Source organism: Myotis daubentonii, chromosome 5 (genome assembly GCF_963259705.1).
Source record: "Myotis daubentonii chromosome 5, mMyoDau2.1, whole genome shotgun sequence".
Lineage (NCBI taxonomy): Eukaryota > Metazoa > Chordata > Mammalia > Chiroptera > Vespertilionidae > Myotis > Myotis daubentonii.
Window position 1 is genome coordinate 50,127,248 of NC_081844.1, and position 27,266 is coordinate 50,154,513.

The 27,266-nt window shown below is 38.5% G+C and overlaps 1 protein-coding gene across 2 annotated transcripts in view; it reads right to left on the reverse strand.

The window, feature by feature from the left end:
- Nucleotides 1-3,572: 3,572 nt before the first annotated feature.
- The window catches only part of NAF1 (nuclear assembly factor 1 ribonucleoprotein), a 54,491-nt gene continuing 30,797 nt past the window's right edge, over nt 3,573-27,266 (reverse strand). The window contains exons 4-8 of one of the 2 annotated variants that reach the window (XM_059697755.1): nt 25,406-25,488; nt 17,258-17,412; nt 11,236-11,287; nt 7,088-7,190; nt 3,573-4,461 (exon numbers count right to left, since the gene is read on the reverse strand). In XM_059697755.1, coding sequence (XP_059553738.1) covers nt 3,995-4,461; nt 7,088-7,190; nt 11,236-11,287; nt 17,258-17,412; nt 25,406-25,488 — 860 coding nt within the window. In that variant the 3' untranslated portion in view covers nt 3,573-3,994. The remainder of the gene's footprint in view (nt 4,462-7,087; nt 7,191-11,235; nt 11,288-17,257; nt 17,413-25,405; nt 25,489-27,266) is intronic. The other variant, XM_059697756.1, reaches the window with a different exon arrangement.

Genomic DNA, 27,266 nt, shown 5'->3' on the forward strand with positions numbered 1-27,266 from the left:
GAGAATCATAAAGCACAGAATACAGGTGGCCTTACTGACTGTGAAAAGTCCAAAGTGTAATTAAGTGTGCTCTTTCTTGGTGGCAGTGTCATTTACTCTATGCTTAAACTTTTGCGTTTCCTGAAGCCTCTCTCTTTGTCGTACAGGCACACACGGTTGCATCATACTCAGATTCGCCAGCTGGGCCTGGGAGCGTGTGTTTTTCCTACTGGTTCTCAGTGTTAGCTGTCAGATGCACTAATCATTGCTTCCTTGCTGCATTTACTGCAGTGGAAGGCAAGCTCCTGGCAAGAACAGCACCCAGAGAGCATTCCTGAAAGATGCAGTTTGCTTTAGCCAGGCGCTCGGCTGGAAAGTTTCCTCTAACCACTAACACCCACTTTCAATCCCTGGAGTTGGCAGGGTGCAGGCTGACTGGGTCCCCGCTAGAAGGGGAATGGGTTTTACACTCACTCCGCTAGGCTGCCCAACCTGAGGAACAATCTCTCAGCCAAACTCCTCCAACCCTTGTAGACAGGCTGTCCAAAGCTCTCGGGTGCTTAGAGAACACCGAGGTTCCCTCTCTGCCACAGGAAGCAAGGGCTCGCCCGGCTGGAAATCTGGGCACTGGAAATAGACAGGGAGCCAGGGGAGCGGGGGCGCAGGAGAGAGCTAAACGCAGGAGGCAAAAGAAGCGCAGAAAGGGATGGAGTGCAGGAGAGAGTGAGGGTGCAGGAGAGAGTGGGGGTCTCGGGAGCTGGCAGGGATGCAGGTGAGAGCCAGATGCTATAGGGAGCTTGGGGAAATGGGACACCAGAACCGATGGGTGCAGAAAGGGGTGCGCTTACAGGCGCCGGGAGGCGCTGGCTGGGAGATCTGCAGCGGACTTCCCAGAGCCTCTGAGCTGTGGGTGCGAGGAGGATGCAGGGAGTTGGGGTGGGGGATAGGGGGAGACAGCTAGGGGCATGCCTTTGCCCGGGTTGGCTGCAGGAGTCTGATGTGAGGCTCCTGAGGTTGGCTTGGGGAGTGGGAGCGGGGTGGGGTGGGTGTTGGGTGCCTGGGCTGTGGGCTCAGCACGCTCAGAAACATGCTGAGGTCCCGGCAGCTGTTCCAGCAGTGGCAGCGGCTCTGGCAGCAGAGGCGCGGAGACAGCGTGCAGCTCCGGCGGGGAAGGCACCCGGTGCCCATGCCTCTGGCTCCACGCTGCGGCTGCCCTGACCTGGCCATGACCTCCCTCCACAGGCCCAGCTGCCCCAACCTCTTGGGTGTTCAGCATTAGCTGTCAGATGCACTAATCATTGCTTCCTTGCCACATCTGGCCCAAGCCCACCACACCCCCTGCCCCCGCAGTTTGGCATGGGCACAGGGTGCTCATCCTGGGCAACTCGGAGCCCTGCAACCTGTCATTGGCCTTGCCTCAGTGGCAAGACTGCTGACACCTGCCTTACTGCCGCCCCCGCCAGCAAGGGCCCCGCACCACTGTCGCAGCAGTGGACAGCCAGCATGGGCCTGCTGATGGCGCTCATCGTGCTGCTCATCGGCTTGCCTCATCGCAAGCTTCCTGGCCCAGCCACTGCCATCTTTGTCACATGAATTTGCATATTCCCTCCTATTGGCTGTGGGCGCCTCCATCTGTCACAGAGTTACGGTCTATTTGTGTATCACTTTTATTAGATAGGATTCTCTGAGGTAAGAAACTGAGTAGAATGTTGTATTTATCTTTATATCAGCTAGCACTTTTAAAGATCTAGGGCCACACAATTTTAAAAGTAACACTCTAAGATCAAGGTGGGGATACGAAAACAGTATTTCTCTTCCTGGTAAGAGAGACAATAGGTACTCCTCCTAATCTCCACAGACAGATGTAGTTGACAAAATACAGCTCTGAAAACCATGTGAGATGATACAGATAAAATTTAAGAAGCTATGGTTTTATTTCTCTCTCTTGCCTATCAACTCCCTCCATCCTCACCACTACTCCAAACAGCACTCCCTGAAGTTCCAGTTAATGGCCAAGAAACTGTAGTAGTATCTTTATGCTGAAATCTATACAGACTAAGAATAAATCCTGAAGTTAATCACCCAGAGGGGTACCTGTTAAATAGTTTACTAAGACTCATAGATCTACTGGATTTGAATTTGGGATAAAGTCCAAGAATGTGCATTTTTTACAAGCTACCCACAACTTAGGTGATAATTATAGGTGATTTCTAGGCCCCCCGACGTTTCAGAAACCCTGAATTAAGTATAAGGAAGAAGACAAATTGAATCTAGATGTTTAGGTAGCAACTTCATTGAAAGCAGATATTAAATGGTATCATTCAGCTGTTTCTTTAGATATTAAATACCTACTGTCAGATACCATGGTGATTAAAACAACTTGATTTATCATTCCTGGATGGTAACATCTTACTCTTCCCATTGTACAAAAGTCTTTTTTTTTTTTTAGTGTTTCCAGATGTAATCTCATTTAACTCTGACAATATCCTATCAATCAGAAAAAGACTGCCATAACCTATGAAGGTAACTCCTAAAGGGAACTACATTTCAAGAAAAAGTAACCAAGTATGACACATGATGAAGCCAGTGTACATCAGAACAAGAGCTTCTCAGCTTGTGCCGGAGAAACCCGGCAGAGACCCCTTTGCCCATGGGGAGGTGAAAAGGGGCCCAGTGCAACCAGAGTCTACGGGCTTGTGATGAAAGTGGTCTTAATCACCCCAATGTGTATGCCAATATTATTTTCTAAGACTGTCAAGGAGTTTGTGAAGTACCAACTTCGCACGAAGTGTTGATCTGAGAATGAATAAAACTAGGTTCAACTCCTTGCTACCTCACTGAGTTAAGACACTTAACCTTTTTGACCCTTAGGCTAGGCTCTTACTTGTTAAATGAGGACTAGTTTAGACTACTTCTAAGGTCTCTATTACTAAAATTCCATAATTTCCCATACATTTACATTTCAGAATGTAAAGTAATACTCACTGGTCATTTGATTAAAAACTCTAAATTCAGTCATTCATTAAATATTTTATTATTTTTTTAAATATATTTTTATTGATTTCAGAGAGGTAGGAAGAGATAGAAACATCAATGATGAGAGAGTATCATTGAGTGGCTGCCTCCTGCATGCCCCCCACTGGGGATTGAGCCTGCAACCCAAGCATGTGCCCTTGCCCAGAATTGAACCCGGGACCCTTCAGTCTGCAGGCCGACACCCTATCCACTGAGCCAAACCAGCTAGGGCTCATTAAATATTTATTAAGCACCTAAGCTGTGCCAGGCATGTGAGAATCTGGGAAATGGATATGGAAGATATAATCTAGTATGGGGTCAAATGCCTTTTAGTGTGAATAATAACGTACTATATTGCCAATAATCTTTGTGTTCCTTTAAATGGTTAAATAGTAAAGTCTACTGAATAGTGCCCAAATAATGGAAATCTGCACAGATAATAAAAAGCTATAATTATAGTCACAGCTTCACCAACATACAAGGCTTTCCTTCTCAGTACCCTTCACTTGTTTGGTTTCATCAGAACATTCAAATTTACTGGTAATTTGCACTTATAATCAAAATCAACTTCCAAAGTCTAAATTTATAAAAATAGTTTATTTTAAAGACTCTCAATAAGACTTCAACATCATATTTTCAGACCAATAAGAAAATCAGTATGTTCAGTATGTTTTCATCCATGATGAAAGTTGCTTCAGAATCTATTCTTAAACCTATATATATTGTTTATTAAACATGGATTAACAGTTTTAATTAAATATTACATAATTGTAATCTCCCCAACAAATCTAAAGTGAAATTTTCATATGGATACAATTTCACAAAGGTTATAAATATATATCAACTTATAACTAAAGGAAACATTCAGTTTTTCACAATGTTTTAAAAATCTAGAGCCATAATCTCTCTCTTCAAAAAAATTCTTCCCATATAAAAGAAAAAGCTTTCCCATATAAAATAAAAAAAATTTATACATTTCTCTGGTAATGCACATATTTACCTAATAGTAATTTCCAAAATGAGAAGAATTACTATCTCCAGAAGAGGAGGAGGGAGGCAGGGGTGGAGGGGGAGGAGGTGGGGGTATGGAGTATGGCATGGGAAATAATGGATGAGGTGGCATGTTAGGTGCAGGCCAACCCATGTTTACAAATGCAGGTGGTGGAGGTGGAGGTGGTGGTGGTAGTGGAGGAGGGAGTGAAAAATTATGCATGTCAAACACTGGAGGAGGAAAGGGATACTGTGGTATAAGATTATCTTGTCTCTGAGGTGGAAATCCTGAAGTCTCCTGAGGTACCATATGCTCTGAGTTATAAAACTGTGGAGGTGGGGGCCTGCCATAGCAAGGTCGAGGATATCTACCTCGGGAAAATCCTGGTGTGAATTCTCTGTTTCGATATCCTTGTGAATGCTCTGAAGAAGAGCTATGAGCATTCCAATTCTGATGTACTTCTGCAAAATCTTCACCTTTGAGCAGGGTAAAAAAAAAAACATAAAAAAAAATTAATTTAACACATAAAAAAATACTGTTTAAAATTTCAATAAAGTCTTTTCTTTAACTTTCAATATATCTTACGGCAGTTAAAAATGCATAAGGCTGAAAATGATCAATTTTAAAGCATCCAAAAAGCCAGAGAATCAGAAAAGGGAAAACTAGCAAGGTAATAAAACTTTAGACAATGACCACTGGACTCCAACTAAACAGCAGAGAGAACACTAGACATCTCATCACCCACACTCTCAGAAGCTGAGTGGGGAGCCTAGACTTCCTCCCTTAATAGGCTTAATGAGATGCCTCGACCTCCTACCAGGTCATGTCAGAGCAGGTTGAACAAGGAGCCAGTTACAGGCCTCCTGCAGTGACCCTGGAGATCACCTGGGGAACCTGGACCTCTGCCTCCACTGCCACAACACAGACCTCCTCCACCTCCTGCACTGGGTGGTGTCAGAGAAGCCCTAGGGGAGAGGCAGGGCTTTGAGCACCACCCAGCGGTAGCGAGGCCATCCCCCACTGTTGTCAGGGGAGCGGTAATGAGGTAACCCTACCCAAGAGGGGGCCCACCCTTGCCCATCAATAAAACGCACCTCCTGGCCTCAGGTGTCAACAGAGACTGAGAAGAAAACCTAGACTTGTGTCCCTATCTGGTAGGAAGAGTAATAATATAACATCCTCCCTTCCTTTCCCTACCAGAGCAGTTTTAAAACCAAGACTGCTAAAACAGAAGTAACATATAGAGTCTTGTAACATCATACCCAAAATGTCCATGTTTCAATTAAAAATAACTCATCATACCAAGAGCCAAGAAAATTCCAAACTCAATGAAAAGGGAAAATTAATCAAGGCCAATACCAAGATGACAAAATGTTAGAATTATCTGAGAAATATTTTAGAATAGTCATAAAAATGCTTCAACAAGAAATTATGAACATATTAAAACAAATAGAAAATAGCAAAAAAAACCCCCACAATGAAATATAAATTTTAGAAGTGAAAACTCACTAATACAGTTAATATGTTAATTCTCTCCAAATTAATATACATACAGGTTTAATGCAATTCCTAACAAAATCCCAGCAAGGCTTTTTGTCAATATAAAGATTATTCTACAATTTATATGAAAAGGCAAAGGAACTAGAATACCTAAAATAATTTTGCAAACTTTTAGAAAACAAAATAAGAGAAAATCTTTGGAAATAGGTCTAGGCAAGAAATTCTCAGACTCCATAAAAGGAGAACTGATAAATTTGGTTAATCAAAATTAAAAACTTTGTTTTGCAAATGACCCTTTCAAGAGGATAAAAACACAGGCTAAAGACTGGAAGAAATTATGTACAAACTCATAATTCAAGAATTAAACAGAAATATAATTAGATAATGGGTAAAAGACATAAAGATATCATTGAAGAAATGGAAAGATGTTCAATATCAGTAGCCATTAGGAAAGTGCAAGTTAAAATCACAGATATCACTACCTACCTAAAAAAATGGCTAAAATAAAAAAACAGTGACAACACCAAATGCTTGTGAGAATGCAGAAAAACAGTCACTCACACTCTGGTGATGGGAATGTAAAGTGGTACAGCCACACCGAAAACAGTGTGGCAAGTTCTTGAGGAACTACATATACAACCATCATATTATCCAACAAATGCACTCTTAGACCAAAGAAACAAAAATTTGTGTTTACACAAAAACCTGTACACAAGTGTATAAAACAACTTCAATTAATATAACCCAAAGCTGTTAACAACCCAGATGTCCTTCAATGCATGAATGGTTAAAAAAGCTGTGGCATATTCACATGCCACTCTGGAATGAAAAGAAACAAACTTGACACATACAACAATCTAGATCAAGCATGTCAAACTCGTTTATTTAAATGAGGCATGCGGCCCGTGTGACTTCATTTATATAAGCATTCTTGACATGACAAATTATATTATAGAAATAGAGAACAGATTACTGGCTGCCAGGAGTTGAGGAGGAGGTGGGAGGGAGGAAAGTGTGAGTGACTTTATAAAAAGGCAACATGAGGGATCTTTTTCTGTTTTGGAAATGTTTTGCATCTTGACAGTATCATTGTCAATATCTTGGTTGTGATATTTTACTGTATAGTTTTGCAAGATATTACTATTGCAGGAAATGGGGTAATGGGCATATAAGATCTCTTTATTATTTCTTACAATTCCATGTCAATCTATAAAAAGTTTAGTTTTAAAAAGGAAATAGAAAATAGAAAAAGTATAATAAAATGAAATGAATGTTAAAAATAAAGTATCTTGAGTAAGATATTAGGTATCATATCATTTAATTCTAAATATGGAAGCCACTAGATTTTTTAAGAAAAAATGCTAATGAGCACAAATAACTCTAACAAAGTTTAGTATGTCTTTTCCCCACAGGAGTCATTTTTACTTCCTCAAGTTTGAAAAACCACCACTGAACATTTCTTGCTTTAAAATGTCTTCAATGCTAGTTGCATAGCAGGAAATAAAAAATAAAACCCAGATATTTTCTTCAGTTTTATTACTAATGGACATATAAATGTAAGTAAAGATTTTTAAAAAATTGCTATATGCTGTATTTGCTCACCTGACTCATTAAATTGAGATTTAAATTTTTTCCGGCCTTGAATGCGATTTTTTTTTCTGTGTTTGGCTTCTTTTTCCTTTTCATCATCACTGAAATCTAAGGCCTAACAGAGAAAAATATATTATAGATTTACATCACATGAATTTACCAATTCAATGGTACATACTTAGAGATGAGAAGAATAATCCTATTATTTAACACTGTCACTAAAAGATACTCTTTTGATATTTAGTAGTTGCAGTAATATCTGAATTAATTACACATCATAGAAAAATAAAGGTTTTTTTTATAACTGTCTAAAGCTCTTACTAGACACAGGCCAGTAATCAGATGAGTACTCAAGGCTTTTTAGTTTTTTAATTCCTACAAAGTTTCTGATAGGTAATTTTAAAATTCCGATTTTCACAACCTTGAGATACGGCTACTTCCTAGCTAGAAGTTTAACTTCCAGTTTAGAGTCAAGATTCATCATAGTACCAGCCAAAAATGCTAAAGAAAGGATCAGTTAGGAATATGCAAATGACAAAGTATCAGATCTAATGTAAATATATGAGAATTGGACCCTGGCCAGCTTGGCTCAGTTGGCTGAGAGTTGTCCCATGCACCAAAAGCTCACTGGTTGGATTCCTGGTCAGGGCACATACCCAGGTTGCACGTTTGATCCCCAGTAGGATGCCTGCAGGAGGCAACTGATGGATGCTTCTCTCTCACATTAATGGTTCTCTCTCTCTCTCTCTCCCCCCTCCCTTCCCCCTCTCCCTTCCCCTCTCTCTAAAATCAATAAAAACATATTTTTAAAAATAGGAGAATGTTATACCTTTTATTCAAAAATTTACACATTCCCAGTATAAACCAAACACTGTTCTAAACACCATACAGATATTCATTTTTTACTAATATAATGTCAGGAATAGTAAAGGTTATAAATACACAATAAGGCAAAGTAAGGGCAGAGAAAATCTTGAGGGATGTTATTTAGAGAGGATTTCAGAAAAAGGCTTTGATAAGCAGATACATGCATGATGCAACTTCCAAGAGGAAATCACTTTAAATTATAAGAGAGCAAGTCATAAGTAACTAAGAATTGAGATTCACTGTTATAACCCACCAAAAAAATAAGACGTAGAAGCTTTATATATTATGACTTCTATGCCTAGATTTCAGGCATTTATTATTCTATTAATATCAAAAAGCAGATATTATGTTTCTTAGAAAAACAAAAGCAGGTTCACTGTGTATGCATGTGTCACATTTAAAAGGATTTATAAAATCTTGTAATGTATAGGATTTTCAGTTCAGTTATGGACCAAAAGTCCATAACCTCAGAATCCATGATCAAATTCAGAAATATCAAAGAATTTTAGCACCTTCACATACGTTTACTGATCTTAATGTGGTAAGATGTTTAAGCTCATGTGAAATCTGCTATCTGCCAGGCAGTAGGAAGTATTGAAATCAGATGAAAAACATTTCTTTCTCTGTAACTGTACAGTCAAATGAGAAGGTAGACACATAAACCAATGAGCAGGTGCTATGATTTATTTAGTGCTATGGCAATAGGAGGCTGAAGGAAAAAAAGAAGGGCAAGGAAGATTTCTTGGTATGGGTAACCCAACATAAATCTCTCATGATGAGTTAACAGTGAAAATAAGAAAAAGAAAATTTCCAAGGACTGAGAATATGTGTAGAGGCTCAGTCAGTATATTCAAGAAATGAGAATGGTTTTGTAAGACAATCTGAAAGCTTCTTAAAGAGAAAAATCAGACACTGAAATTAGAGACCAAAAACTTATTGTGCTATTTTAAATAACTTGGCATTGTCCTAAAAGCAGGAGAGAGACATTAAAGGATTTTAATTAGTAATAGGCTATTTTAGAGAGATAGTTTTGCCAATATTTTGCTATCACCTCCCTACAATCAGGTAAAATTTCATTTTCCTTAAACACAAATTAATTTAAATTTGCATTCATTAAACACATCCTATCTAATAATAGAGAAACATGGTAATCTACCGTATCCTCGCTATGCCTCCCATGGGCTAACCAGCGTGATATGCAAATTAACCGGCAACAAAAATGGCGGCTAATTTGCATACTGCAGGCAGATCCCGCTGCGCCGCCCTGTCTGGGGCTGGCGGCAGCGTGATCCCCAGCTGCCGGCCGCCCCAGTGTGAGATCCTGGCCTGCCATATGTGGGGCGGACGGCAACGCGATCCCGAACCGCTGGCCTGCCCCAGCGCCGGATCTGGGCCTGCTGTGTGTGACCGGGGGAGATGGGGCAGACACTGCAGGATTGGGCGTGCCATCTGCCACCAGGGGAGCAGGCCTAAGCCAGCAGGTGATTATCTCCTGAGGGATCCCAGACTGTGAGAGGGCACAGGTTGGGTGAGGGCCCCCCCCCCCCCGGGGCCAGTGCACAAATTTTTGTGCACCGGGCTTCTAGTTCATTTTTAAGTATCCATATATCAGAAATGAATATGAAGACGATTAAGATGCATTCTCTGTAAGTTTTAGCTCCTTTATGCAAGCCCAACATTTCCTATTTGCACAGCATGATTTTTTAAAAACAGTTTAATATCAAGCCATATTCTAAACTATAAAATGTCATCATAATAAAATAAACTTTAGAATTTTAGAGTTTTCCATATTATGAAAATAACGGACAGTCAACTATTTAGAAAAAAAATGCATGAAGTATGCTCAGATTTAATTTCATAATTAACCTAATCAAACAATTTTATAGACAGTGAGCATTGCCATACTTAGCAACTTTAATGCTTAAGTCTGAAACAACAGGGATGTATAAGAATACTTGCACTTCACAAGAAATATCTTTTAAGATTTTTGTAAAGTCTCGAGTACTTTAAAAACATGTAATTTCAATAATAAAATGCCCTATAAGTAATTAAGAACATTAAGTGATTCTTCAGGGCCTTAATGGAAATCACATGTATATACAACATAAACTAGAAAATAAAATCCCATGGTAATATGGATACTAACTAAGATTACTCACTCGTCAAATGACTCACAGTGGTTAAGTGACCCTGTAAGTGAGCATTGCCTGATTCATGTCTCAGCAAAATTAGACATTAATATAGACCATGAATCTTCAGCATTGAGGGCATGTAAAATAAATAAGGTTAAATCTACAAATACCTAGAATTTATAATACTGAGAAACTTCATCAGAACTACTGAGCACATATAAAGACTCTCAATTATAATCATTATTTTATACTGTATAAATTCATACTATTTTCAAGAAATGTATACACTCATTGCTGTAATTTCTGTATTTTAATAACTTAAAAATATGCTTAAATATCTCCATGCAAAGGGAAATCAAGTAATTCTACAGATTATCACTGACTCTATTTCATATCTTTTGAAAGACCGTGTTATCAAGCTACTCTGGAACATAAAACTAGTCTGGTTGGCATAGATTACAAAAATAAAATAAACTCTTTTTACAAAGAAAATTTTTATTGATTTCAGAGAGAGGAAGGGAGATGAATAGAGATATTTCAGAGAGAAATATTGATGACTAGAGAGAAAATTATTGATTAGCTGCCTCTTCCATGCCCCCCCCCCCCCCCCCCCCACTGAGGATGGAGCTGGCACTGGGGCAAGTGCTCTAACCAGGAATCAAACCATGACTTCCTGCTTCACAGGTTGATGCTTAACTGCTAAGCAACACCAGCCAGGCAAAAAAATTATTTTAAAGAAGGTAATTATATTGTAAAAATGGAAGGGTAGATAGATTCTAATAATTCTGTACCTCCAAAAGAAAGGCACCTTATTAAACACGCCATTAATAAATATCTTTATGTCTGACATGGCAAAATCACTAAATTGAAGAATAAAATTTTTAAAAATAATGACAATTCTCTCCAGGCATTAAACTGATTAAAAACAGGAGATTATAAGTGAAATGATATGCTAATAATTATTAAAATGTGACTAAAAATATCTTTTAAATGATCAATAAAAAATTCTTATTGAAAGGCATACAGCAGTCACATGGGAGACAGGATAATGCATAGGCTCACAGAGGGCATATGAAGAGCATTAAGGTCAAGGATAATGAATTTATAAGATTAAGTCCTGCCTTACTTTCTAAAATATTGTGCAAAAAGACTTATCCTTACGTCTGGTGGTGGTTCTTGATCATTTTCCCATGATGCATCCGATCCCTTCTCCCTAGGAAGAGAAAACAAAAGTCAAAATACTTGCTGACACTGTTAAGCACCTGTAACTTTACGTATTAAAAATAATAAAAGTATCCCCTGACAGGCGTGGCTCTGGGTCAGTGGTTGTGGTTAGAGCATCAGCTTGTGCACCAAAGAGTCACGGGTTCAATTCCCAGTCTAATGGGTTGCAGGTTTGAAACCTGGCCCGGTCGGGGCACATACAGGAGGCAACCAATCGATTTGGATCTGTCTTTCTCTCCCATTGTTTTTCTGTCTCCCCCTCCCTTCCACTCTCTCTAAACATCAATGGAGAAAATAACCTCAGGTGATGATTAACCAAAATAATAATAGTAACTTTAAAAGTAGAAGACATGAACTCAACTCTTAATTCTGCAACATACATGAAAATAAAAGCTAAAAATAAAAGACCGTTTTTATGTCCTTTAACTTGTTTCTGAAGATGTGGGAAGCTCATAAGAAAAATACAACATTTGGACATTTTAGAATTGGGGGTGGGGAGGTCAGAGTAAGAAGTGAAGGCTGTGGTGTGCAGACAAAAGTACTTTTGCAGTTCACAAGCATCTCCAGATGCTATGACTTGATTAATGCTTTCATGATATCTGAGCTCAGTTGATAAAACTCACTTCAATAAATGCTTATTCTACACAAACTATAGGTCAGACACTGTTCCAGGTGCTAAGGACAGGAAAACAAGTATGAGGCATTTCCTTGTCTTAAGATTTTATGGGTTTAATGGTAATGATAACAACATGAAATTCTTTTTCCTCAATTTACCTGAAGAATATCAATACTCCATGAATAACCAATGCTTATTCAGTGATTGTCAAAGCAGAGAGGGTAAAAGGCTATCTAGTTTGGGGAGGAAGAGGAGTTTTGAAGATTCTGAAGGACAGTATAATCACAAGCATTAATTACTTTTAGTGGAAAGTTTTATACGCCATGACCAACAAAAGTATACATATCTACTATGAGTATAATTATAATTTAAGAAAGCTCATTTTAAATCTTAGTTGCTGGGGTCCTGCCCCAGCAGGTTAAGGGGTTCCCAAAGGTGTAGACGGAGTCGGAGAAGAAGGAATGACACAGAGACAGCGTTCAGTTGATCAGCAGCCTAGCCAGGATCTCTAGCTAGGATCTCCAGCCAAGTTCTGGTCTGGATCTCCAGCGAAGTTCTGGTTAGGATCTCCAGCCAGGTTCTGTGTCCATGTTCTCTTGCTAGGTTCTCCAGCCAGGTTCTGTAGCCATGTTCCCTCGCTAGGTTCTCCAGCCAGGTTCTGTCCAGGTTCTCCAGCCAGGTTCAGTCACCAGGTTCTAGTCAGGTTCTCTTGTCAATTTCTGTAGTCAGGTTCAGTCCAGGATCTTTTGCCATGTTCTCTCGCTAGGTTCTGTCTCTAGGTTCTGAGGCCAGTTTCTGTCCAGGATCTTTTGCCATGTTCTCTCCAGCGAAGTTCTTCTGTCTCTATAGAGAACGTTCTGTGTAGGTTCTGTCTTCTAAGTTCTGTCTTGTTACATCTGTATTTATACCAGTTGATTCCAAGCCTATCAATCTCTATTCCAAAGGTTAGGGCGTTTCTTATCTCCATTCCAGGGAGTAAAGATTATGTAGCTTAAGCATGATTGTTCGTAGTTAAAGTGATTAATTACCCGCCTGGCACTTAGTTAAGAGGTTTTATTCCCTCCCTAACTTCAGGGGAAAATCCCTACCTGGGGAAACAACCTTTCTCAGAGACCTTGGTTAAAACACATAGTGCCAAGAAGGTGAGCAAACATATTTAGAACAATATGCCATATATGCCAGGTCCCTTGAAACAGCAACCATGGACCGGCTCCCGGCACTTAGTAATCTTTTTGATTTAATAGTTTGACAATATCTTATTATTTGATTATATTAAAACTAGTGACCTGATGCACGAAATTTATGCACATTAAAAGGGAATTAGAGGAAATGTTTTAATATTGCTATTTGCCCTTTCTCTATAATAGAAGTGTCAGAGATGAAAGAAAATTAGTAAAATGTATATGAAAATCTTCCTACTGTCAGAGTCTGGGGCACGCCATGGGAATCAGAGTCAAATCCCTGCCCACCATGTGCGCCCCAAAATCGCACGAGACCCAGAACCAGCAGGCCCCACCACCATTGGGCTAGATCCAGACCTGGCTGGCCCCAACCCTGTCAAGGCCTGCTGGGTGGGGGGCGCGGCCTGAGGTCCTCCATCAAGCCCAGCAAGGCGGGGGGGGGGGGAGGGGGAGGCATGGCCTCAGGTCCCCTGGCCCGGTTCAGGGGGTGCGCCCTGAGGTCCCCCGTCAAGCTCCGCTTGGTAAGGATGCGGCCTGAGGTCCCCTGTCAAGCTCTGCTGGGTGGGGGGTGGGGGGTGGGGCATGGCCTGAGGTTCCCTGTCAAGCTCTGCCGGGTGGAGGACGTGGCCTGAGGTCCCCCGGCCCAGCACCGGGGCGGGGGCATAGCCTGAGGTCCCTTGTCAAGCCCCATCAGGCGGGGGGCGCAGCCTCAGGTCTCCTGCCCCAGCCCAGCACCATGCAGCCTCAGGTCCCTGCTCATTGCTTGTTAAGGCTCGTTATGGAAACTCGGCCTGCCGAAACCGGTTTGGCTCAGTGGATGGAGCGTCGGCCTGCAGACTGAAGGGTCCCAGGTTCGATTCCGGTCAAGGGCGTGTACCTGGGTTGCGGGCATATCCCCAGTGGGAGATGTGCAGGAGGCAGCTGATCGATGTTTCTCTCTCATCGATGTTTCTAACTCTCTATCTCTCTCCCTTCCTCTCTGTAAAATATCAATAAAATATATTTAAGAAAAAAAAGAAAAGAAAAGAAACTTGGCCTCCACTGTGGGCACAGCCATCTTGACTGTTATGGCATGACAGCCAATTTGCATATTCCCTCTTTATTAGATAAGATACTAGAGGCCCAATGCACAAAATTCGTGTATGGGTAGGGCCCCTAGGCTTGGCCGGCAATCAGGGCCAATCTGTGGGGCGATTGGGGGGGGGGGGGAGAGGGGGAGGCTGCTGGCACACACCTTGGCTGGCCTAGGGCCTGCGGGCAGCTCCTGCATTGAGCGTCTGCCCCCTAGTGGTCAGTGAGCATCATAGCAACAGGTTGTTATGCCATTCGGTCGATTTGCATATTAGGCTTTTATTATATAGGACTAGAACCCCAGTTCACTGGTAGGGTCGCTAGTGGCTGGTGGCGGTTGGCTGGGTACTCTCTCCCTTCCCCTGGCTGCCTGCTGCTGCTGGCCAGGGCCTCCCTCCCTTCCCCCAGCCGGCCCCACTCCATGGTCGAACTCCTGGAAGAATTCTTGGTCGAGGGGACAATTTGTATACTATACTTCTATTATATAGGATTAAAAAGTATTAGTCCCTCACTGCTTTAAACTAGATCTCAAAAATAAATGGGGTTCTTAAGAATTCATTAAAATCATTAATTCATTCATCTTAAATCCATAAAATTCAATTGGCAGATGTCAATCTGGCACAATATGGAAATCATTAAGTTTGTTCTGAAATTTTGATTCAGAACTATGACATTATACGTGAGGCATTAACAGTGATTTTTCCACCACTTAAAAAAATTATCATTGTACACCTATACATTTAACATAGCTCTAGTACTCCTTTTTTCCATATATGCCATCTCATGGCCTGAGGTGCCTTTAGTTTGGACTTTAATGACACTAATGGGAAAAGTACCCCAAATAGTGCATTTAGTTTTGAAAATCAAAATCTACTAAAGAAAAGATCAAGCAACATTTGAAAAACCACTTTTCACAGAAAGTTCATGCGTAGGTAGCTAAGATTTAAACAGCCTTCCTAGAGGCAAGTTCGCTGGAGTGAGCTGACCTTCTCTACCTCAAAGGCAAAGTATTCCACTGAATTCCCATGACAGACACCAAAATGCAGTCTTGAACAGAACATGCTCTGACCTCTCCTGAGGTCAAAGTGGTGCCTCTGCAGAGTAGGCCTAATTCCCCAACTCTTTAGTTTATTATTTCTTTCCAGGACAAAATTCTTGTTCTTACAAATAAAAAACAAAGACTGCTCCTATTACTTAAAATCTATTTTAATAAATATTTCAGAATTATTTTTTAGTTTTATCTGTTTTAAGGTAAAGAATTTTATATGGCAAAAGAAAAATATATGGCATATCCACAGCAACACCCTAATATTCAAAGCAGAATGGAATACTAATTATTTAAGGCATGATTTTAAAATATATTACATAATCTTTACGACTTTGCTGTCTATTTAATTCACCTGTCTTAGCAGTTATTTAGAAAAGTTAACTTTACACAGCCTGAAGAATAAGTTAGGTTTTGTAAAATGGTCCTTCAGATAATTATGTGGATTCTTAAACATAAGCTTAATTAATTATCAGGAACAAAATTTTCATTTCTGAAATAATGAAATTCAGAAACTTGATTTAATATGTAAGTAGTATAGAGACTTAATTATGCCTAGTACTTTGTCATAGCACAATACTATTCACTGCTTGAAGTTGCCTTTCTATTTCTTACAAAAACCATATCCCTGATGTTTCACCTATGAAAGAGACTTGTGTGTCAAACTGAGTACAGTCTTTTTGGATTTAAGATCCCCACTCCCCCTCCCAATGTTTTGTGGGCTTTTCTTCCACTTCTAATTTGACAATATTTTTAGTAGCTCATATTCATTACAGCTTTATGAAGCATTCAACTAATTTTTATAGAAAAGGCTATTCTACTTGAACTATTTGCCATTAGTTTACATAAAAATTAAATTAAATAATAATAATAAATTCGAATGATATAAGCAGCTTTACAGCTAACACTTGGCAACACAATTAACACAAGAAAAATACACAACCAGTGGGAGCATAAATATGTGGAAATATTACCCCCCACATACTATAGGCATCATTTAGCATAAGTTACAGACAAAATGGGAGTAATAAGTTATCACTTAAGTAAATTCCGTTTATCACCACTTGATACACAACTTTCCAGGGACACATTTTAGTGGTTTCTTCTGTAAGTTTACAATATACAAGCAACCTGAAATCTCCTTATTTTCTTTTTTTCCTTGAGAATTACAAAGTTTCTTGAAAATTATGAAATAAGTCTAGAATTTAATCCAATAAAAATTTTATTTAAAATGGAAAAGAATTTTTTAAATGGTAATACTGATACTGAAGTAGCATGTATATATAAGAATGCATGTAATGAAAAATGCAGTGAATCAGAATTCAGAAAGTTTATATGGCCCAAATATATTGCTACTAGTTGGAGCAAATCATTGTCAGCAAAATATATGATCTCTAGCTGTAAAATTTGATAATTGTAGCTTTCAGGTGTGTTATTAGGAAGATAAATGAACTAAAAAAGACAGATACTATTTAAAACTACCACTGCTGAGAATTATTCCTAAAATATAAATATTAAATTGAAGCATAGTAACCTCCATCTTGCATAAAAAACTGCTGTTTGAAATTCTCTGCTATTGTTAGATAGTCCCTTATTCTGTAAACTGTCATTTTTAGACAGTCTCTTATTCTATAAAATACCTGTTTTAGTTTGAGTAATAGAAAAAGATAAAAACTTAACTGTCTGACCTTGCAAGCTAGCCATCTAACGTAATGGACTAATACTGATAATAATTCCCATATTCTTATGCCAAATGTTTGTTATTTATGTATCCAAGATTACAAACTGTCTGTAACAATAACTCACACAGAGCTCTTTGTAAAATCTGCAGACAAAGAAGCTCAAAAGGTATAAATATGGGTATTTCCTGTGTGATTTCGCCCAGAGATTTCTAAGAAATACCTTCCTCTGGGCCATGTGCAATAAATGACTCCTAATTAATTGGGTCATTAAGGTGTCTTGTATCTCACTTGCTGATTTACAATACAAGATAAGCAAACAACAACTAATATGCAGTTACTGGTGGTGGTGGTAAAAATTACTTACTGTTTTCCTGTGAATACATATTGGGTGAAGTCTTTCATTGATGGAGCAAAATACATAGTATCCTTCATTTTAATACCTTTACTCTCAATGTGTTCTGAAGAATTAAACCGTAATACATAAAATGGATGTGCAACAGGTCCAAATATCTCAAATATCTGTAGAATAGAACACAAAGGCCTCCTTATAATATAATGACTCAAAAAGCAATATTTAAAATGGAAAGCACTGATACTTGTTATAAAAGGTAATTTTGTCAATGTCAAAGGAATAAAATGATACAGTAAAATATTATAACCAGGATATTGACAACAATACAATCAAGATAAAGAACATTTCCAAAACAGGAAAAGATCCATGTTGCCTTTTTATAGTCACTCATACTTTCCTCCCTCCCACCTCCTCCTCAACTCCTGGCAAACAGTAATCTGTCTAGTTTTCAATTAAAAATCACTCATGATAATGCAAGGGGTATATATATGATCCTACCTCAAACACTCACAGGAAAACTTGACTGTGTACACATAAGCAATTTAGCTAATCTGGAGTTATAAAAAAGGATTTAACAATATTTTTAAAAACTATCAGCTTCAAAGTATAGATTTTAGGGTGGCTAATACCTGAGGGGTAAACTGTGAAGAACTTCAGACAAAGCAAGGCTCAGACCAACCTACTTCATCTCCAAGTTCCATTAAACCTTGACTCCCTGCTCAGTCTTTCCACCTGACTTTGGATACTTTGTAACTTCCACACTATCTAACCAGAGATAGAAAAGAAAGGAATAGGCTGCAAGGGCAGTTTGAGAAATAGAACTTAGGACAGTAATTATAAGATTTACATTAAGCTAGGCAAGTAGCTTTCTTTATATCTTAAATAACAGTATACATTCTGTAGAAATACACAAAAATGTAACCTACCTAATGTTTTATACTTGCCCTGTCATTTCAGGGGGCATTCTAAGTGTCGTTCCACTTGGCTCTAGCATTTAATACTTGCCATCTCTTATTCAAAGCAGTACCTTTCTGCTGAAAGACCTCAAAGGATTCCTGTCCCATAAAGGGTCACAGACACACACACTACTACCACATAGCACAGATAGAGCAGAAGGTAGGTTAAGAAAAAACTGACAAACAGAAAAGTAAAAGCATGCTCAGGTACCCAAATTCATTCCACTGCACAGGCTGGGCTTAGGTGTTCTGTATGCAACATGAACAAAGTTCCTGCAGTTGGGGGCCTGCCTGAGTCAGCTGGCTGGACATGCACAGAAAGCACTCCGAGAGAGAGTAAGCCAGCCACATTCTCCTCCCCTTTCCACACACACCATGCTTACCCGTTAGCCTAAGAGGGACTAGTTAACTCCTAGTTTCTCTGGGAAACAAGAAACATATCAAGGAATTTCCAGGCCCCCAGAACAATGCCGAAAGCTGGGCCTGTGGGGGGCGTCAAGATCTGCATGCTGCAGCTCAGAGAATAGACTTCAGAGTGTTTTCAGCTGATGCAGCTTTTCACTAAACTACCAAAAGGGGAAAGAGGGAGATGAACCTCCACAGTCATCCAGAATTGTATCTATCAATCACTGTATAATATTTGACTTCCCATTAATAAAAATGAAGAAAGTATAAAAATAAAAAATGAAGGAACAGTACTGTACTTCATTGACTAAGTCAAATAATTATTTCAATCACCATGTATATTACACAAGTTACTGAGGGAGGAAAAAAAATACTCTATCAGTATAATATGAAGACTTCCAAAATATCATCACATGTTACCAAGCAAGCCAGTAATAAAAATATTCTTTCTAAAAAGATCAGTAAAAAAAATTTTAGAATATAATAGAAGTAATCCTGTTATTTGCAGATTTTTAATATTTCCTACAACTTTTGTGTTTATTATACTATGTTAGTAAAGTTTTGGTAATATTATTATATTTAAAATCTTTTTTCTTGAAATATTAATGTTTATTTCATGTAAAATTATTATACTTAAAATCGTTTTTATTGAAAAAATTCAGTAAAAATTCCTATCCAATGATATTTGACAGAAAAATAGATTTCATGGTTCTGGTTTATTAAAACGTAAAATAAACAAAAACAAAACCTACTCTAACACTGAAAACTAAATGCAAAACAAATAACCAACAAATTCATATTATACAGGAATAATACATGGCACAGGTTGACCTTTATTTAAAAATCCTCTGATATTAAACAATTATTAAAAATGGAATTTCATTATTTATCAAAATAAATTAATCATTATTAAATAACTAGAGGCCCAGTGCACAAAATTCATGCATGAGTAGGGTCCCTAGCCACCCGGCCCATCCTCCACACCCCCACCCGGCCCCACCTACTGGCCCCTGGTTCTCTGTCTGCGGGCATCCCTGCTCCCGCTGCTGCCACTCCCACGTGCTGATGGCACCAGCCCCGCTTGCACCCGCTGACAGCATGGAGCGATTGGGGCGCAGGGGGAGGTTGAGAAGCCCTGAGGGGCGATCAGGGCCAGCGTTGGCAGCAGGTGTGAGCACCAGGTGAGACAATGGTACACAGGAGCAAATAATTTTCAGTAACCACCAGAGGCTCGCCCCGATGACAGCCACCAGTGCCCTGCCTTGGTCTGGCACCAAGCCCCCGCCCCCCACTTCCTGCACCTGCTCCACCATCCCGCAGTGGCCCATGCCCACCATGTTCTGTGCTCTGCTGCCTGCTGCTGAGGCCTGCCACATTCTGCACCTGCCCCCTAGTAGTCAATGCATGTCATAGCAAGCGGTTAAGCAGCCTTAGCATATCATTAGCATATTATGCTTTGATTGGCTGTTCAGTTGTTCTGTCGTTCGGTCTATTTGCATATTATCCTCTTATTATATAGGATAATTATTATCAAATCATTATGAAAAGGCAAAAGGTAGAAATGACAAATCTGAAGTTGCTCTCCTTAGGTCAGTGGGAATGGGGAGGGAGGTAGAAGGGAAATAAGTCAAACTATCTGGGTGGTAAAATCAATTTTGCTCCTTTTTAACTTTAAATTTTTGAGTAAATGGGGATGGGGATAATTCAACCTCCTTACAGAATCAGTGCATTTTAAAAAATACACTGGTAGAACTAACAATACTTCCAACCCTCTCCCCAACTCCTGCCATTATTTGGGGAAACATTTCAAGGTGCTTAGATTTATAATCAAATATTTTTGATAGACTTCTAACTTCCTTCAATTTACAATGCTTTCTATGTAAAATTTAGAAATAGTTTAATTTTTCTCTCTGTACTTATGCATAGCTAGAATTAGAGGTATAAATCCAGCATGTCAAACTCAAAGGCTAACACCGCCAAATAACAAGGTTTAATAAGTTGACGTGGGCCACAAAAAACAAAAAAACTTCAATTTTCATAGAAATTTAGGTTTATTTTGATAGCGACATGCTGAATACAAAGGGCTGAAATGAATGAGTAATCGTTAACATAAAATAGAACATTTTAATAAAAATTAGTTTTTCATAAACATTAACTTACCAGACACTGAAAAACTGCACAAATTAATAAACGTAATGCAAATAAACCTATTTTTCTTGTTCTCTGAAAGTGAAATATTTCCTGTTGCGCACACCTAACAAGTCAGTACGAGTCTAATGATGTTTACCCTAATTCCAAAACCAGATAAAGATACCACAAAAAAGAGAACTACCGGCCAATATCCTTGATGAACATTGATGCTAAAAACTTCAACAAAATTCTAGCAAATCTGATCCAGCATTACATTAGAAAGATCATATACCATGACCCAGTGGGATTTATTCCAGGGATGCAAGGATAGTACAATATCTGCAAATCAATAAATGTGATATATCACATAAACAAATTGAGAGACAAAAATCACATAATATCAATCGATGCAGAAAAAGCATTTGACAAAATCCAACACCGTTTCTTGATAAAAATTTTCAACAAAGTGGGAATCAAGGGACCATACCTCAACATAATAAAAGCCTTATATGACAAACCTATAGCCAACATCATACTCAATGGGCAAAAACTAAAACCATTTCCCCTAAGAACAGGAACAAGACAGGGATGCCCACTTTCACCACTCCTATTCGACATAGTACTGGAAGTACTAGCCATAGCGATCAGACAATAAGAAGAAATAAAAGGCAAATTGGAATAGAAGAAGTAAAACTGTCATTATTTGCAGATGACATGATATTGTATATAGAAAGCCTGAAAGGCTCCATCTAAAAAGTACTAAACTTAGTAAGTGAATTCAGCAATATAGCAGGATACAAAATTAACACCCAAAAATCTATGGCTTTTTTATACATCAATAATGAACTCACAGTAAGAGAAACTAAAAAAATAAATCCCATTTACCATTGCTCCAAAAAAATTAAGATACCTAGGAATAAACCTAAGTACGGAGGTAAAAGACCTGTACTCGGAAAACTGCAGGACATTGAAGAAAGAGATAGAGGAAGACATAAACAAATGGAAGAACATACAGTGTTCATGGATTGGTAGAATCGACATCATTAAAATGTCCATACTACCCAAAGCAATTTATAGGTTCAAGGCAATCCCAATTAAAATACCAATGGCATATTTCACAGACGCAGAACAAACTCTTCAAAAATTCATCTGGAATAAAAAAAGACCCCGAATAGCCACAGCAATCCTGAGAAAGAAAAACAAAGTTGGAGGAATCACAATACCAGATATCAAGCTGTATTTCAAAGCCACGGTTCTCAAAACTCCTGGTACTGGCACAATGGAACAGAACAGAGAACCCAGAAATAGACCCAAGCCATTATGCTCAATTAATATTTGACAAAGGAGGCAAGAGCATACAATGGAGTAAAGATAGTCTCTTCAATAAATGGTGTTGGGAAAATTGGTCAGATTCATGCAAAAAAATGAAACTAGATCACCAACTTATACCATACACAAAAAATAAACTCAAAATGGCTAAAGGACTTAAATGTGAGACAGGAAACCATAAAAATCCTACAAGACTCCACAGGGAGCAAAATTGCAGACATATGGCGTGGCAATATCTTTACTGATACAGCTCCTAAGGCAATGGAAACTAGGGAGAAAATAAACAAATGGGACTACATCAAAATAAAAAGCTTCTGCACAGCAAAAGAAACCATTAACAAAACAAGAAAGCCCACTGCATGGGAGAACATATTTGCCAATGCTATCTCAGAAAAGAGTTAATCTCCAAAATTTACAGGGAACTCATACAACATAACAAAAGGAAGATAAACAACCCAATCAAAAAATGGGCAACGGATCTAAATAGATACTTTTCAAAAAAAGACATAAGGAAGACCAAGAGACATATGAAAACATGCTCAAAGTCATTAATCATCTGGGAGATGTAAATCAAAACAACAATGAAGTACCATCTCACACCTGTCAGAATGGTTATCATCAACAAATCAACAAATGACAAGTGCTGGTGAGGATGTGGAGAAAAAGGAGCCCTCATGCACTGTTGGTGCGAATGCAAACTGGTGCAGCCACTGTGGAGAACAGCATGGAGTTTCTTCAAAAAGTAAAAAATGGAACTCCCATTTGACCCAGTGATCCCACTTCTAGGAATATATCCCAAGAAAACAGAAACACCAATCAGAAAGGATATATGCACCCCTATGCTCACAGCAGCACAATTTACAATAGCTAAGATTTGGAAACAGCCTAAGTGCCCATCAGCAGATGAGTGGATTAGAAAACTGTGGTACATCTACCCAGTGGAATACTATGCTGCTATAAAAAAGGAAAAACTTGTACCATTTGCAACAGCATGGATGGAACTGGAGAGCATTATGCTAAGTGAAATAAGCCAGCCAGAGAAAGAATAATATCACATGATCTCATTCATACGTGGGATATAATGAACAACATAAACTGATGAACAAAAACAGATCCAAAGACAAGGTAACACTGAACAGACCGTCCAATCTCAGAGAGAAGGCAGGGGAGGGAGGCGTTAGAGATCAACCAAAGGACTTGTATGCATGCATATTAACATAACCAATGGACACAGACACTGGGGTGGTGGGGGCTTGTCCTGGGAAGTAGGAGTGGCGGGGGGTAGAGGGGAGGTCAATTGGGAAAAAAGGAGACATATGTAATACTTTAAACAATAAAAAAAAGACTAATGATGTTGCTATCGGCTGCTAAAATATTTACTGCAATTATTAGTGGAGAGAAATGGTGTGCCTGCGCGTAAAGAAAATGAATGCAACATGATTATAGTAATCAGTCATTAGTGAACACTGTAGTTCAGTATTAATAATTATATATAACAGGATATCGTAATAATTAAGTTACAAAATTTTTACTAAAACATTTCTTACATACTATTATATTGGCTGGGCCGCAAAAACATTTGTTGGAGGCTGCGAGTTTGACATGCTTAGTGTAAATATTGCATTTTTATCTGACTTCTTTCAATTACAATTATAGGAATGAGAATTTAAATGTATTGGAGGATATAAGAAATGAGAATTTAGAGGTACACTGAAATTGAAATTATTTAAGTTGGCTATTTAGAAAAAAAAAAAAGGACAACTGTCATAAAAATCATAAATAAAAGGAATCATGGAGATAATCTGCTCAATTCAGTGAGACAAATACAGAAATAAGTTTTCCCTTGCGTCTTTTCCCTTTTCGTCTTCTACTACTTTCTTGAGGACAGAAAGACATGTTTTGTTTTTTCACCAGGGCAGAATGTACTATCCCAATTGGCAGGGAGAACTTAAGCCCCTAATGTATCTTTAACTCCTTACAAGACACCGGCAGTACCCATAATTGAAGCAAAAGTATAAAGTCTAGTTATTTGAGGGGGAAAAAGTAGAGCATCATTTTCAGACATTTAAAAGTCTTTGTTCCTCTCACAAACCTTCTCAAGAATTGCCAAAATATATTAGCTCTAGACTTCAATTAGTTCTGCCACCGATTGCTTTGCATTCCTAAGTGATTTATTTCTATTTGGTATAGTAGTCTGTCAACTTATGTGCGAGAATGGAATAAAAGGAAAAGGCAGAGAAAAGGAAAGGTTACTAGTATATGAATGACCCAATAATACAATTCAAAATATGCCCTTTTTTTGATTAAATGTAAATCATATTTCCTAAAACAAAAAAAAGAAGCCAACTGTTGCTTATTTGGGAAAAACTAAGCTCCAGAGAGTTGCTTCTACAAAGAATATCAGCTGGTTTCTTATTTGTTTTCAACTCAATACACATTTACTTAGCACATATAATTTATGAAGGACTGTATTACATACAGTGGAGGAATACTGAGGTGAATAAAACTCTTTCCCAGAAAAGCAACACTTGATGGGTATTTACAGATTTGATCTGAGTTGTTGGGTTTTTTAAAAATATGGTTTTATTGATTTTTAGGAGAGGGAGAGGGGGAGAGAGAAAAACATTAATGTGACCAAGAAACATCGATTGGCTGCTTCCTACATGCACCCTAACTGGAGATAAGAGTCTTAACTTGGGCATGTGCCCTGACTGGGAATTGAACCAGCAACCTCTTGGTGCACAGGACGACATTCAACCAACTGAGCCACACAGGCCAGGATTAATCTAAGAAAGTTTTATGTCTTCTACTGACTGCTCAGAATTGTGTAACCGTTGGGTAAAATTTGAGGTCTTCCATATCAAGGATGAACACACAGGTTTGTTCCATTATTAAGATATTAAAAGAAACCTCACCTTAAGGATACTACTTAACTATATATATCAATAATCCATAATTTGAGAGCCATTATTCAATGGGACTCACAAACCAAAAAAGTTTCAGACCTACTACATGGTGGAAATAATCTGCTGCATTTAATAGTGAGTACATGGAGAATAGGGAACTGTGTCTTATTTAATATGAAGAGCCCCTGCCTAACAAAATACCTATACATGCCTATTTAATGACTCAATCAGCAAAGAGTAATAAGCAGTATTAAATCAATATACAGACAAAGTACTGATGAAAATTAAGATGTACTAAGGGAATATACAATCTGAGAGTTATAGACTGCTCATCTACTAAAATTAATAAGCTGTTTTTAGGGCAGATAAAGAAAGTCAAAAACAGTAAGCCACAAGGAAACAATAATTTGTAGAATTTGAAATTTTTTACAAACCTTCCCTGCTGTCTGCCGATCGCTCTTAAAAATTACAGTCTCCTCATTAACTGGAGGTAGTTTAGGCATAGATTCAATTATTACTGAAAAATGAAACAAATCAGATTATTTTAAGATTTAATCAGGAGGTAATATAGAATTTAAATGAGAATTTAGGCTTTAATATGAAATTTAAGGTGAAATAATATGCCACAGTAACTATGCCTCATGGATAAACAAATTCTATTTATTAAACATAGCACAGTGAAATAGATTCTATTTTTATTTCATACAAAAAGCTAAAATTCTAAGAAAGAAAATTAAAGTATAAAATCTCACAGAAAATTTGACTCACCCATTAAAATCAACAAATTCAAGCCATGTACATTTTCTCAAGCAATTTTTACCCCAAAAACATATAATTTAGTCACAAAACTCCTGTTTTAGAAAAAATTAGGTTTTTTTTCTCACATTCTTTTCTATGAGCACTGATTACTTACTGCTATATGAAAAAGTTAACCACAGAAGTATCTTCCTCAGAACAGAAGAAGAATGAGAGAGCACACAGTAATTTTTATCACTTTTTCTCAAAAAGCAAAAGCATTATTCCACTAGTCTAGCATACCCCAATTCTTTTTAAGTGCCACAAATGTTAAACAATCTATTACAGCAAAAGGGGGGTGGGGGGATGATAGGTTCTTAGAAAATTAGAGCAACGAGCAAGACTACTTTGTCACATTATATAGATAATGCCATCTCTACTTAGAAAAAACATATTAGTTCAGATTGTGAAGATTCATTCAAAAAATTTCAGCTAATTTTTTTTCCTAAACACCAATTTAATGTAGAGGGTTCCCACCTGGGATCCCATCTTCTTAAATAAAAAAGTGCACAGAAAAAAAGGGGATTTAGAAACCTTTGTATAATATCTACATCTCGGGCCCCCAGGGCAGGAAGGGGGAAATTGCTAGGTGGACTACAGGGGTGGGAGCAGGGCCTTTGTATCTGTAAGCCCACATCCACCCTAAATATGAGGGTGGGGGCAAGATGATCTTGGAGGGACTAGGGAGACCCCAAACCAGAGGCAAAATGGCAATGGGGATGGGAGTGTGGGGGGCAGCAACTAGTGCTTCTAAATTCTGAATGTACATATAAGCAACCAATCATGAGTCAACATTCTTTGAGTTAGATCTGCTTCTGGAATAAAGATAAGGATAGTGAGCACTAACAGAATTCATTCTCAATCATCTCCTACAATCTCCTATATACATCAAGTCTAATAAATGTTCAATTCACACGCTATAATCAAGTAATTACCCGTTTCACTTATTTATGCATATTATTAAATACCATAATGAAAGAAGTTAGCTTGAAATGCAGGCAGATATGGTAGGGGTCCAGTGGAAAACAAAGGCACATAGGGGCAGACATGGCAGTGCGAGCAAGCCTAATCACAGAAACCAACCTAGCAGAAATAATAAAATGTTTCTGGACTCAAAGCAGGAGGCATGGGAAAACAAGGGAGAGCCTGCAGTCACAAGGTGTACAAAGGCATAGAAAAAGAGAAAGTTCAACACAGGAACAGAGAACAGAGAAAGAACACATAGGAACAGGGAAAGATCAGGTCTGTTGCTGGGCAAAAACAATTGAGGGAATCGATCAATTGATGACACAGATAGGCTTGTAGCAAATATATACCCCTGGACTACAAGGCTTTAAGGGGCATCCCATTACTGGGTCCCCCTCCCCTTGCAGGAAGTCTGACTCTGCTTGTAATAATTTTCCACACTTTTGCTTAAATCTTCTGGTCCATTCTTTCGAGTCACAAGACATGACCCCGGGGGAAAATCCTTGGCCTACTGTTCCAGTTATCAATAAGATG